The sequence below is a fragment of the Mesoplodon bidens genome (genome assembly GCF_964165515.1).
Source record: "Mesoplodon bidens genome assembly, chromosome: 3".
Lineage (NCBI taxonomy): Eukaryota > Metazoa > Chordata > Mammalia > Artiodactyla > Ziphiidae > Mesoplodon > Mesoplodon bidens.
Genome location: NC_138178.1, coordinates 145,876,426 through 145,890,614, shown reverse-complemented (window position 1 = coordinate 145,890,614; position 14,189 = coordinate 145,876,426). Strand labels below are relative to the sequence as shown.

General features: G+C 51.9%; 1 protein-coding gene across 2 annotated transcripts in view; it reads right to left on the bottom strand.

Moving 5' to 3' along the window:
• Positions 1-366: 366 nt before the first annotated feature.
• The window catches only part of GALNT16 (polypeptide N-acetylgalactosaminyltransferase 16), a 100,162-nt gene continuing 86,339 nt past the window's right edge, over positions 367-14,189 (bottom strand). Inside the window, exons 11-15 of one of the 2 annotated variants that reach the window (XM_081229441.1) lie at positions 13,595-13,687; positions 12,117-12,200; positions 6,851-6,992; positions 6,048-6,170; positions 367-2,591 (exon numbers count right to left, since the gene is read on the bottom strand). In XM_081229441.1, coding sequence (XP_081085567.1) covers positions 2,454-2,591; positions 6,048-6,170; positions 6,851-6,992; positions 12,117-12,200; positions 13,595-13,687 — 580 coding nt within the window. In that variant the 3' untranslated portion in view covers positions 367-2,453. Of the gene's footprint in view, positions 2,592-6,047; positions 6,171-6,850; positions 6,993-10,885; positions 11,103-12,116; positions 12,201-13,594; positions 13,688-14,189 lie in introns of those variants that run through there. The other variant, XM_081229442.1, reaches the window with a different exon arrangement.

Below are 14,189 nucleotides of genomic sequence, written 5' to 3'. Positions count from 1 at the left end.
CAAGGCTAGGCTGGTAGGGCTCTTTCTGGAATTACTTTGCTATTTCTACCTAGGAAAATCGTCCCACCTGCGTTTTTACCACTGCTGTCTTGTGTGGCAGAGGAAAGGAACAGCAGTTCAGAGGGACCAGGCTAGTGCCTGGGAGCCTGGGCTCTGGTCCCAGCTTGCCCCACCTGATGGCTCCCCCGCAGAGCAGCCAGCCTGTCGTCAGGAGTGCCTGGGGTCGTATGGGGGGCACGTGGGCCGAGGAGCAAGCTACCAGGTGCAGGAGGGGTGCGAGCTGAGCGTGCTCAGTTTCAATTTTCCAGAATAGAGGGAGCGTGGCACTGAAGGCCTTGGCTCTGGAGTCAGAAAGGAAGGCGCTGGTGCACGTGTGCGTGTGAGAAGTGGCTTTATTCCAGGAGTTTTTCATAAAGACGAGGTCCTCAGGGGCAGCGAGTGGCACATGCTTTGGTCAGGAAGAGGAAAAGCAAAACAGAATAGGGCTGAGTCCCAAAGGACAGCTGACAAGTGCTGAGCCTGGTTTGATCACAGGAAAGGAGGGGGCCCTCCCAAAGGCTCTCTGAGCAGCGGTCCTCTTACATTCATTGAGAGATGCCCATGTTCCCTGTCCCCAGAGATCCACACTACCCACTGGGGTGGAAACGCACAAGGGAGATGGCGGTGGATGAAACATCACACAGAGGATGGGAGAAGTGTTGCCCTGGGGGCCAAGGGCTCCATGCTGGGGAGCGCAGGGGTTCAGGCTGGGGCATAGAAGCACTGCTGAGAGCACGCCAGTGAGAGCCAGGAGGTGAGAGGAAGCCACTGAGAGCCCTCCAGGGTGGGTGTAGGCACCATGGCCCCAAGGGCTGCATGGAGGGAGCAGGACCACAGCAGTTGAGGCACAGCAGGGAGGGGGAGGGGCATGGCAGCTCGTGACTGGTAGCTCCAACCCAGAGCAAAAGTTCGGACCATTTGGCGATCAGGGACCTCTGTAAGAAGCTGGGGAAATCCACGGACCCTCTTCCCAGGAAAATGCATATATGCACACAATGCAATATTTGGGGGACGATTTCAGGACATTCTTAGGCCTTCTGGAATCCATGAACTCCTTAGGGGTACCAGGCTGATTTGCTTTGGGTGGGAGACCCACCAGGGTTCCTGGTACCACCAGTCTTTTCCCTAAGATCACACTGCCTGAGCCAGTGAGGCGGCGGGGTGGGGGGGGTGGGGGGAAGAGGAACGTGGGAAACAGCAGAAGCGGTTCCAAGACCAGGCCCTGGGGGAGGGGAGAGACTCCCAGTGGTTGTGAGAAGGAACTGGGAGCTCTGCACAAACTGGGGCCTCCAGCCAGCCTCCAGGCCACTGCAGCAGCCGAGCCCCAAGGGCCTCCCTCCTGCAGTGGGGAGGGGTGAGGACAAGTACCAGCCTGGATGGCTTAGCCCCCATGAGCTAGGGATGCTCCAGAATGGAGGTCCCGTTCTTGCCGCCCTGCCCCGGGCCCTGTAACATTGTATTTACAGAGGCAAGGGCTTTTGAGAAGGCAGGAGTCAAAAGCTAGGAGGGAGGATGGGGCTGTTCCGTGGTGTCTGTCCTTATGGGGTCCACACGGTACGACCGGGCAAGGGGCCAGGGCACCCGCTGGTCTTTAAGGCCCAAGGGAGAGGTCTTGTCCTGACACGTGTCCACATAGAAGTGGGGTCTGTTTAATAAACTGTGTCCTGAGGCTGCCCCTGGAGATCCCCCTTCAGCCCCTTGCTGAGGCGTGGGAACCAGAGCGCAGGACCGGAGGCACCGGCCCTGGGGGTGGTACGTGTGGGGGGAATCAGGTCCCCAGGGAGAGACCCAGTCTTTTCAGTGCTACGCTGCTCATCCGTCCTCGTCTTTCTGCAGATCACCCATCCTCTGCCCTGGATCCTATCCCTCCCGCCCCGAACCCAGCACCTGCCTGGGTCAGGCCACTGAGCTGCTCACCTCTTGCTGTTCTCCACCTGCCCCGCAGGCCACCCCTTCCTCCGCCTTCAGCCTGCCCCCCGTCCACACTGCCCACATTCTCCTCTCGTGCCTGATCCCACAGGCAGACCCCTGGCCCAGTGGGACCCGTGTGGGCTGCGGTCCTTGTTCTCCCCAGCCAAAAAGGGGAGGCTCCCAACCACTGTCCAGACCTCGGGAGGGTGAAGGGAGGTAACAAAGGGCCAGGGCTCCTGCCCAGTCTCTGCCCAGGAGCAGTCCAGCATCCTGACCAGCTCCTCTCCCCAGGCAAGGCCGGGGTGGCGGCCAGGGCAGCAGGGCATCACCCTGCGTCCTCCCCGTACAAGCTCTGGAGAATCGTGTGTCGTGGCAGTGGTGTTTGCTGATGATTCCGGCAGAAATGTGAGGAGATGGAAACGGCCCGCTTTACACTCCCCCACCCTAACCCCCTTCCGGTCCCAAAGTCTCATGCAAAAGGTACAGGAGGGCCCAGGCTACGGTCATGTGTGCGGCAACAGCTGCCACTGCTGGGCTGGGATGTCGGCCTGGCACTTGCTGGTCACCAGCTGGGTGGTCTTGGCCTCCAGGCAGAGGCCGCTGACTGAATGCTGGATGAAAGAGGCTTTTCTCCTCCATCGCTGTGGGGAGAGGCAGGAAAGGAGGGGAAAGAGAAAACAATGATGAATAATAATCATAATGTTCATCCCTTCATTACACGTGTATGTAAGCGGCCCTAGGACACACCCCTATTTAAATGGTCTGTGTGTCCCTTACAGAAGAGGTGCCCACACCCCACATGCAAGCCTGAAGCCTGTTCCTCCTGAACGCTCTGGCTTCTGTAGGCTGGCATGAAGAAGTCACAGTCTAGGTCAGAGGCCCATGGGCTGAGTCTAGCCCAGAGATGTATGTTGTCTGGCCTGCACGTGCCTATTTAAAACTTGGCTTAGTTGTCGCATAAAAACCTGCATTTCCAGCTTCCCTTTAGACATGGGCCTGGTTTCTTTGGTGGCATCAGGTGGTTGTGGCTGCAGACCTGCTCTCTGCTAGTCAGCCTAGTTCCTGTTCACCATAGTCCCACCTGGGCCCGACTTTTCTCCTCTAGGGCTTCCCCACTTGCACTCTGTAGGCCCTTGGGTTTGAGTCCTGGACTAGGTGAATCTTTTACTCCTTCAAACAAGATTTCTTCTTCCTGCAGCTCTAAGCTTCTGCCTGTAGCTGTGCAGCCGGTTACCTACACCCTTTAATGGGAACTGGTCACCATCCCTACAGAGATGAAGAGTGATGGGATGGTGAGGGCCCTTGAGTCCCCCTATCAGAGTCATGAAGGGGCTCCTGAGGCAGTGCCTTCACCTCCTGGTGCCTCCCCTGCTCCAAGCTTGACAAGGGGGACAAGAGTTGCTCCTGTAGACCATTTTGGAAGTGGCTGGATGGAGGATGGAGTGTGGTTTGGAGAAGGGATGAGAGGCTGAGACCCCAGGTTTCGAGGCTCAGGGAAAAGTACAGGGAGACAGGTCTATTTTTGGTTTCTCTCCTATTTCCCTCCCTTGCATCCATAGCCCCTCTTCCTATATCTACCTCGTCCTCTGTCCTCTGAAGAAGTGGGGAATGCTGGAGCCGCAGGGCTCTGAGGGGGACGGGCCCTGTTCTCACTGGAGCAACTGGGAGAAGGGAGATGGGCGGCACCAGCTGCAGGGCCAGGGCTGGGGCGGCAGGGGAACGTGGGGTGGCCAGAGAAGGGAACCAACTGGGAGATGCAAACAGGGTGGAAGGCAGCGAGGGGGCGTGCTGCAGAGCCCAGATTCCCCTTAGGAATGCGGGGCTGAGAACCAGTCTCTCTGGCCCACGTGGTCCCAGCAGAGAGGGCTTCCTGGCTTAAAGGTCCTGGGCAGTGGGCAGGATAGGGCCTTTGGTCCCTCTGGAACTCACAGCATCCTACTGCCTTGCGCTCTTCCAGTCTCTGACCTCCTGGGAAGGGTTGGCCACACACTCCCCAGCTGGGCACTGCTGGGCCACACCCTTCTTTTATCCTTACGGCCAATGTGATCTGCACCTACCTTGACACAAGGTAGGCACCCAGCGCAGTTTTATGAAGAACGAATGCATGGGTGAATGAATGAATCACCCAGTCATGAGGAAGTGCTCTGCAAATCACGGGATCCTCACTTCCTACCAGTGCCATCCGGACGGTCTCGGGGTCTCCCGACTCTCCTGGCCATTATGTTCTGGCCTGGCCAGGGGAACAATATCACCTCACAGCGCTCTCCCATCGCCACAGTCTCGGTTCTTGCAGATTCCTTCTAAGGGAGACGGGGAGGGAGCCCCTCATTTTGTAAGTGAGGAGACTGAGGCTCAGAGAGGTGAGGGGGGGTGACGGAGCGAGGACCTGCCGACGCCATCCCAGCAGCTCTATGCACAGGTATCTCTCCCATAACTGATACCCAGGTGGCCTCAGAAACGGGGCCAAAGGGGGACCAGGAAGTGAGGCCTAGATTTGAGAAGGCACCGTCAGTGGGAGAGCTGCTCACCCTGTCCTCCGGGAAGAGAGGGCTCAGCTGTTGGGGCCCCTGCAGGATTTTCAGGGGCAGAAGGAATGGGGCCAAAGGAGATTCCTAGGAGCCCCGGGTCTGTGTGAAGGGGAAATGGATGCTGCAGCTCCAGAGAAGCCCCGGGTCAGTGTGAAGGGAAAGTGGATGCTGCAGCTCCAGAGAAGCCCCGGGTCAGGGTGAAGGGGAAATGGATGCTGCAGCTCCAGAGAAGTATTTGAGTGGTGGCTGCCCTGGGAGCTACTTCCCTGACTTTGGCCTCAGCAAGGATGGGGTTGGGAGTGGGCTCAAGGCCTGACCCTCAGAGAGGCCGGTACTCTAGGTAAAGGGGAGCCTGGGCACCCACCTAACTGCAGGGCAGGGGCAGAGGGCAGGCAGGACAAGCTGCAGCGTCCCAGCCAGGAAGTGCTTCAGATGTGTCCCGCAGGCCCAGCGAGCAGGCCTTGGCACACAAAGCTCACACACACACACACACACACACACACACACACACACACACACGCGCGCGCGCGCGCGCGCGCGCGCGCGCGCGCTGAAGGGAGAGGAAGGAAGGATCCGGCTGCTTTTCCAGAATAAAATAGCAAACTGCCAGTCATCCCTAAAGAAAGAGCCGACCCAGGCAACAGCAAAGGGGTGGGAGGAAACCCGGTGGCTGAATCAAAAAGCCAGGCACTCTTCTGCCCCTTGCACTGCCCTGCGGGCTGGCCAGGCTCAGGCACAGTGGGAGCTCCCAAGAAGGTGTGGGCAGAGGAAGGACTAGACCAGAACTCTGGCCTTGTGTCCATTCCCAGGCAGAGGGGCAGCCCTCCCAGCCAGGAATGGAGTGGGGCTGACTGTCACTGGCTGCTGTGTGCCCTGAGCATCTTCTTCCTCAACAGGCAGGCCTGACCTGTCTCCCAGGATTAATGAAAATAGGGCAGGTGAGAGTGTTTGACAAATGGAAAAGGCAGTGCTCACGTGAGGCCGGCATGCCAGCTTGGAAAACACTGTGGCTGGATCTCAGTTTCCCCAGTCAGCCAGCAGTCAAGAAATACTTACTGAGCACCTACTATGTGCTGGGGCAAGACTGTGGGCTTAGGAGTCATGCTGACCTGGGCTTGAACCTCAGTTCCACCCCTTCCCAACTATGTGATCTGATATGTTTCTTAAATTCAGTAAGCCTCAGTTTTCTCACCTCTAAAATGGGGTTAGTACTAGGGCCCACGTTGCTGGATTGCTGGGAGAATTAGATGAGATGACCTATGTAAAACCCCTAGCACAGGTTCTCAGTAAAAGCTCACATTTATTTTGGCTGTGCTGGTTGTCAGGGGCTAGGGATACAGTGTTGACAAGATAAATAGTCCCTGCCCGCATGGAGCCACAGGATGCAGGATGGACATTTAACAACTACTTACCATACTTCCTCATGAGGAAAACAATAGACTTGACCTGGATACTGGCTTAGGTCCCCCAAATCCTCACTCTGGAGGGCTTATTTGAGTCTGTATGTCAAACCCGCACTGTGTTCTCCGGGGCTGCCGCCATCCCGTGCCTATGGGCGAGAAGGCTTACCTGCCTGCCTTCTCTCGGGTTGCACGCCTGCAGTATGACCAGGGACCCGGGGGAGATGGAGGTGGAAGTGGCAGCCAGGCACTTCCCCTGCTGCTGGATGAGATGGTCACTGAACAGCCACGCCTGCAAGACAGGGAGCAGAAAGGCCAAGTCCAAAAGTACAGCAATGGATGGATGGATAGATGGGTAGATAGAGCAAATACACTGTTTATTTTGGTAAAATTTTCTACAAATACTAGGGATGGGTGTATGGGTAATCACTGTACAATTCTTTCAACTTTTCTCTGTTTGAAATTTTTCATAATAAAATATTGGGGTGGGGGAGCTTAGCTGGAGCTAGCCAGAGGATGTATGAAGGGATGCTCAGGGGATGAGGAGAAAGACAGGACATGGGAGCAGGGCAGCCAGGGAGCCAGTCCACGCCGGGGTCTCCATGACCTGCTCTAGTTCGACATGGTGCATCAACACTCATGTTGTGCACGTGTGTACACAGGAGTCCTGGATGCCCTGTATATACAGGCGGACCACAGCTGCATCCCAGGAGAGAACTGGGCTCTGTTTGGGCAGCATTTCTCCCTCTGCAAGGAGGAAGCAGGCGGTGCCCATAGGGCGACTGTGTGACAGGCTACAAAGGCGACCGAGTATGGTGGGAGCAGACCCAAGGAGCAGAGTGGGAGGGGACAGCTTGCAGGGTCCTTGGGAAAGTGGGTTTGTGGAAGGTGTAGGCAGAGGGAAGATGAGAACAGGCAGAGGGAGGCCCCCACCCATGCCCGGTCCTGACCTGGGGGCCCTAAGCCACCTACCTGGGCCGCCGGCGGACTCTTGGCAGACCCTCTGCAGGTCCCCATGCTGAGCAGGAAGTTACCAGCCGTGTCCTGGCCCTGCGATTCTAAGCAATTAGCCCCCTGCTTAATGATGCCGGGGAGCACTTCCTTCACGGGGACGCTGAGAGAAAAGGCAGCGGTCAGGCTTGTCCTCTGCCCTCCCCAGGCTTGCCCACACTTACCCAGAGGGCAGCGCCCTGCCAGCTCTCGGGGCACCCAGGTGTCCGTGGGGAGGGGAGCCGGGGAGCAGGCCTGGCAGCAGGGGGAGGTGAGCAGGGGTGCCTCTGGGAAGACTGGGCCTCGCCCTACTGGGTTCTGAGCAGCTCCGGGAGCCCCAGGGACTGCCCTGGAGGCCAGGCCTGAGAGGGTTCAAACCAGAAACCAGGGTTCCCCAGCCCAGAAAGAGGACAGGCTGGGGAGAGGCTGAGGCCCAAATGTGGGCTCAATAAACAACCTCGAAATGACAGGGAAGGGGTCACTTTGAAGAGGCAAATGTAAAATAGACAAATATGAAAATGTGTTCCATCTCATCAACGATTAAAGAAATACATATTAGAGAGGTACCACTGTTTGTTTACCATATGTGTATATATATGTGTGTGTGTGTTTATATAATTTATTTACATACATAAAATAATACATTTATATATTTAAGTGTATGTGTGTATATCTATGTATATATACACACATATACATATATATATATATATATACATATATATATATTTAAATATCACTACCTAGTGTTGGCAATAGCTGTGGGATTGGGTGAGAACATAAACTGGCCCACCTTTTCTGGAGGGCAGTGTGGTATTACGTATCAAAAGCCTTAAAAATGTGCACACCTTTGTCCCACTTCCAGTAACTTTGTATCCTAGGGCAATAATTAAAGATGTGTGCAGAGATTTAGTTTAAAAGATATTCATTCAGAGCGACTGCTTATACTGAAAACATGGGAAATTCCTAGATATCCAACAATAGGGGATGGGCTAAGTAAATTCTGATTCATCTGTAGGATGGAAAAAACCTTTAGCCATTAAAAATGACTCTGGTAATGTGGGAAAGTGTTCAAAACATACAGTTAAGTAAAACAGGCATGTTTCAAAATAGTGTATTATTAAAACATTTTATATGCACAGGAAAAATATGCTTAAACACACACAGATATAAAACACATGGTCTTACCCTGTGGGTAATAAACCTAACGGAGATGCTGGCCCCAGCTGACATGGGCTGGTATTCCTGGGCTTAGAAGGTTATACACGCACTTGGCTTACGGACCCACAGGGCGTGATGGGGAACCAGGAGGGCTTAGAGTCTGAGCACATGCTAATCCTATCTGCCTCTGTTACCTCTGTCAGGAAGAGAACCTGGGCGGGGGTCATGGATCAGAACATTTCCGGCACTCTCTTGTCTCATGTGGACATCCTGCAGGACCTCGACCAAACCAGGTCTTCCTTCCTCAGGGCTGGTGGGAAGCCCCCGGATTCCCAGAACCTACCCGCTCTCACAGAGCCTCATGGAGAGCCTTTCACTTTCCCTCCACACTACTGGTAGCAGTGCCCCTTCAGAACCCCACACCCCCTTGTAAGAGGTCGTGCAGTTCTAGAACAGAGGCTGCAAACTGTTGGCCCCTAAGCTGAATCTGGCCCTGGACAGGTTTTTTTCTGACCTGCACAGTGTGATTATTGGTGCTTTTAATTAGTTGGCAGTATTTTAAGATTTCAAGTTTACGCAGAAAAATCCAGCTTCCTTTTTTTTTTTTGAACTTTAGAATTTTTTTTTGAATTTTATTTATTTTTTTATACAGCAGGTTTTTATTAGTTATCCATTTTATACATATTAGTGTATATATGTCAATCCCAGTCTCCCAATTCATCACACCAAAAATCCAGCTTCTTTGGAAAACATAGGAAGGTCAGGCTGCCACATCGAACTTGCATTCCAGCACGGCAGTAACACGCTGTCATGAGCAGCAGCTGCCCCCTTATGGGTGGAGCTTGTGCATTTCAGTTTGCCACAGTCCCCTCCACTCCTTACTGTCATCCCCACCCAGTTGACTTATTGACATTGCCTGTCTGATCACTGTAGGATTTAAGTTTGCAACCTGCTAGGTGCAAGGCTGTTGGGAGGCAAAAGCTCCACCCCCTCTGCTTCATCCAGGGGCAACGTGTTATACTTCCCCTCTATACAGAGACAAGGTCCTGTGGGAGCCTCTTTGAGAAGCCAAGGTTGTTCCAGACCCTTCTCTTCTCTTCTCCTCCCTACCCGCTGTTGCTTAGGAAGATGTGCAAGATGATCAGTTTTCAGAGGTGAGGTGTGTTCTGTCCAAGTGTGGCAATGTCACTGACAACAAAGGCCTGCCCACTGATGCTTATGCAGGAAACCCGGGGCTTGGGCAGCAATCTCAAGACCAGATGCAACTCCTGAGGTGTCTGAGTGGTAGCAGCCCTGCAGCAGCTGGGATGGCCATCACCACCCTTCCTCTGCTCTCTGGCAGAGCCAGGCTAAGCTGTCCTATTTGTTGGTAGCCCTCTTAAGTCTGCATCTGCTTTCCTCTCTGTGGACCACCTCGAAGCTGGGCTGCCATTAGCCCTTATGATGCCTTTGTAGAAACAGCAACAGGCATTCCTTTCTTGAGACACTTTACTTCCATCTGTTAGAAAATCATCATAATATAGATGATTTTCTACATTATGAAAAAAAAGACAAAAAAGTCTTTTGTTAGAAGACTTTTACTGTCATTTGCCAGGAATTGTAGTAATAAATGTACAATACTGTGTGACCAGCACCCTTCAAATATGGTGTGCTTGTGCAATGCACAGCCTGCACAACTGTTCCTGAGCATCCTAATAAAAGTAATACATTAGCAATTGCTGAGGCTAGCCACAGAACTCTGATCTGGAAAAGCGGCAGCACTGTAGCAGTACTGCAGGCTGCTAGGCAGGCCTAGGAAAACAAAGGTCTCTCCATTCAGCCTCCTAAGTTTCTCCACTGACCATCTGCAAGTGTGGCCCAACTATTAGGATCCTGTTTGGAGGAACATGGTATCATTTGGGCCTATAGATCTCCTTTCTAATTAACAACCTGATCCACTCCAGGCCCCTCTCCCTGAGAACTGAGGTAGAACATGAAGGAACAGACCGAGGATGAGGGGCTTCCCTGGTGGCGCAGTGGTTGAGAGTCCGCCTGCCAATGCAGGGGACACGGGTTCGTGCCCCGGTCCAGGAAGATCCCACATGCCGCGGAGCGGCTGGGCCCGTGAGCCATGGCCGCTGAGCCTGCACATCCGGAGCCTGTGCTCCGCAATGGGAGAGGCCACAACAGTGAGAGGCCCTCGTACCGCAAACAAACAAACAAACAAACAAACAAAAAAACAGACCGAGGATGAGTAAACTGGATAGGAATGAGCTGCAATTTCTACCTTAACAACAAAAAATCATTTTTAAACGTCCACACAGTGACAAAACAAACGGAAGAGGACTTATGCTCCTCATATCACACGGCTGGTTTCATTCACTCTCCTGTCTTTGTGAAAGATCCAGACTTATGGTAGTTATAAACTACTTCTTCCTCTTGGTCCTCAGGGGATGACATGGGACACTGCGTGGGGACTGGGGTGTGGGGAGGAGAGGCACATCCCCGATCCTCCCAACTCTTCCCCCAGCTCCCCAGCTCCTGTCTGAGGCCTGGAGTCCATGACTCCAACCGGATAGCATGAACTCTGACAGAACATAAAGAAAGACTATGCTTTTTTCCCTCAGAAATGACATGTCTGAATGAAACTGTCCCCTTAAAAGTGGCCACTTGAGGAAGCTGTTCATTTATTACAAGTTTGTAAATTAATGTTCTTCCATGCACAGCCATCATCTGGGGAGCTGGGGTTATCCAGGCTGCCAACTTTTTCCAAGGATGCTGCCGCTGCTCAGACCCTTTTGGAATTCCTTGAACATTGCTTGCAGAGTCAGTTTATCCTTGTCACTTGTTTCAATCTTGTCACCCTGTATTTGGGACCCAGGATTGTATTATCTGGGTTAATCAACCAGCTTACTCACTGGACTTGGCTACAACTTAACTACGGCTGTTTTCCAAAAATCAAATCTGCCCTTGAAGGACAAAGATTTGCCTCCTTGGAGGATCTGCAGGCTCTGAGAGATGGAGTGTTCTGGAAAGCCATGACAGCATCCTTGGGAGACAGCAGTGGAATAACCCGTTCCCCGAGGTGACATTTCTAGAAGAGAGAATGCTAATTTCAAAGTTATTACTGAAGCTTATTGACTATGCAATTTATTCAGTTAAAAATATGTATCGAGTGCCCATTTTGAGACAGGCACTGTTCTAGGGGCTGGAGATAAGGCAGTGAACAAAACAGATAAACACCTCTACTCTCACGAAGCTTCCTGTCAAGTGTGGGGAGATGACAATAAAAGTAATTGGCCACATATATGCTGAATGACAATAAGGGTGACAGGAAAATAAGCAGGGAATGCTGGGGAAGGTGCGGTCGGCCAATGCAGAGTTCGGGGGAGCCTCACGCAGCGCGGACAGCTGAGTCAAGACCTGGAGGATGTGAGGAATGATGTAGCCAGGATGCTGAGAGGGATTTTGAAATGAGGAAAAAAAGAATCAGCTCTGCCCTCCCCACCCCTGTCATTACAGCTACTGCCCACCGTCCTGTAGCCCACACACATACACCATTTGCATGTTGCTTCCTCATTTGCTGGAGCAAACATTTCCCCATGTTTTTTCACAGTTTATGATTATAACATTAATTGACACATATTTGTTTAGATCGACGCATCATGATGCACTAAACCCAGGCCCTATCATTAGTTTTTTCTCGACTTTTTCACAGCAGAGAAGCCTACAGTGGACATTTATTTGTCAACAGGTTTTTTGCTTTGGTTGCTTTATTTCCTTAGGATAAACTCCCAGAAGGAAGAGAGGAGAGTCAAAGGAAATGAGTGTTTCTGCAGCCTTTGCTACACAATGCACTGTTGTTGTCCGAAGGGGACAATGCCCATTTCTAGCTCTAAGGCCCAGTCTGTTAAACTTTGGTTCCTACCACACCTCACTCTTAACTCCTGGTAACCTCCTCCTGGTTCCTCCAGACCCTTCGCAGGACAACAAACACCGACAGCTAGAAATAGCCAGATTGCCTGGGCTGAGGAGAGATCAGGGTGAAGGGTCCCCAAGCTGCTGGCCCCCACCCAGGCCAGATGCACGAGCTGAGGGCTGCACTCACGTGAGCTCTGGGTAGACATTATCCAGGTACCAGCGGAAGGACTTGCAGTTCATCTTCTTCCTCTGCTCGATCCGCGTGGCCACGCTGGAGGAGAAGGCAATGCTCAGCGGGCGTGAGAAGGCCCGGGAGGCCGGCCCCCTCTTTCCACCTACCCCAAGGGAGCTAGGGCCAGGAGCTGTCCAAGGCTGCCTTCCAGCCTTGGTCTCTGCCTTAAGTCATTCTCTGACCTGCAAGCTCGTCCCAGGGTTCCTGGCCACGCCTTCTTTCTCTCCTCAAATTCCTGCTCACCTTTCAGGATCTGCCCAGCCCACGGAGGCCAGGCTTTAATCTCGGCTTCTTACTCCTTGAGACCTCAAGTGAGGATACCACTATCTGGTCCTTATTTTCACAGAGAGAGCAGAGCCTTAATGAACTAGAAGGTTTCCTTTCCTGCATTCCAGTTGAGCAGAAAGTGTCTACCAACAAGAAAACCACGCTTTAAACATCTTTCCAAAAAGTTGGCAAACAAAAACCATCTGATGTGTCCATGGACACCTTCCTCAGCTCCACTGACCATAATGGCCACTGACAGATGACCCTCACCACCTCTCTGAGCCTGTTTGTTCTTAGTAAAGTGGGGACACAACCATCTACCTCCAGAGGTTTTTGTGAGAATCAAATGAATAAAGGGGACATAAGTGCCTAGCACAGGGTAGGTCCTCAGTAGATGTTACTTCCCCACTAAAAGAAATAGTGACATAACTTCTTTTTTAAACTTTTTTTTTTTAAGGGATAGATACAAACAAATAGAGGGAGATTCACTGATGATCGCTAATATGTTTTCAAACATATCTGACCACAACATTAAGTAAGAAATAAATACATTGTGACCAAGTATACCCATGGGCATATATGGCTACAAACATACAACCAAAATAGGAGTTTTCACAAAACAATATCTATCCATAACTGCAATCAACTGTTATTTTCTGTTCTGTTCTGTACTCATCTGTAATATTCTAGTTCTCTATCGTTAAAAAAAAAAATACTGGTCACGACTCTCTAAATTGATTTCACAACGAATCCACATTTTGAAAATGCTTAACTAGACTGTAGTCATAACAGTCCAGGGCAGAAAAATAAGCTAACAGATCACTGTCAGATTTTGAACAGCAAGGTGTGGAGCCAAAACCCCGAGAGTTTTCTACAGAGAGTCATCCTTAAGCACTTGCACAGATGTCTGTCCTGCAGGCAGCTTGTGGACCGGCAGTGCTCGCATAAGCGAGCCCTCCCTGGTTATTTCTCCCTATGAAGCTGCATCCTCCTCAAGGACCGGAATCTTGTCTCTGCGTCGTATACCCTACAGGCCCGTTAGAGCCCAGCGGCCTGGGGCAGCTCAGTTGCTAAGGAGACGCTGAGCGCTTCCCTGGTGTACACACAATTTTGTATTTTGCTATGGTTGTGGAGGGAGGCCAAGGGGGGCTGGGAGAGGGGCCCACCTGCCGAAGGCCTTTCCTATGGCCGAGGGCCGGGCCTCGTAGTAATACTGCTTGTATTCATCCATCCACACCTCTGCAGTGCGCTTGGTATTCCTAAAAGGATAGGAAGGAGCAAAATAAGGTCACCAGGGTGGTGACAGAGTCAGGGTTGGGATCAAGATCAGCTCTGTGCAGTACAGGGTGCGGAGACAGGGGTGCACGCGAAAGAATACTGAGTGGGGTGGTATCAATGAGAACAGTCTTTTTGGAGGACAATCTGTCAGGATCCATCAACTCTGTGGGTATGGATACTCTTTGACACTCCACTTTGAGGAATCTATTCTACCAGAATACCAGCGTGTGGGCAAAGGGACATGTATTAGAATACTTGTGTCATAAAACATCTGTGACAACCTAAATGCCCATCAAGAGGAGAATAATGAACTACGTCCACATGATGGAGTACTAGGCAGCCTCAAAAAAGAACACCAAGGTTAGTACATACTGACGCTGAAGGATGTCTACAATTTAGTGTGGAGTGGCGGAAAAGCATGCTGCAGAAAAATCATGCAGTGCGACCCCATTTATATAAAAAACACAAAAAGAATAGACACAT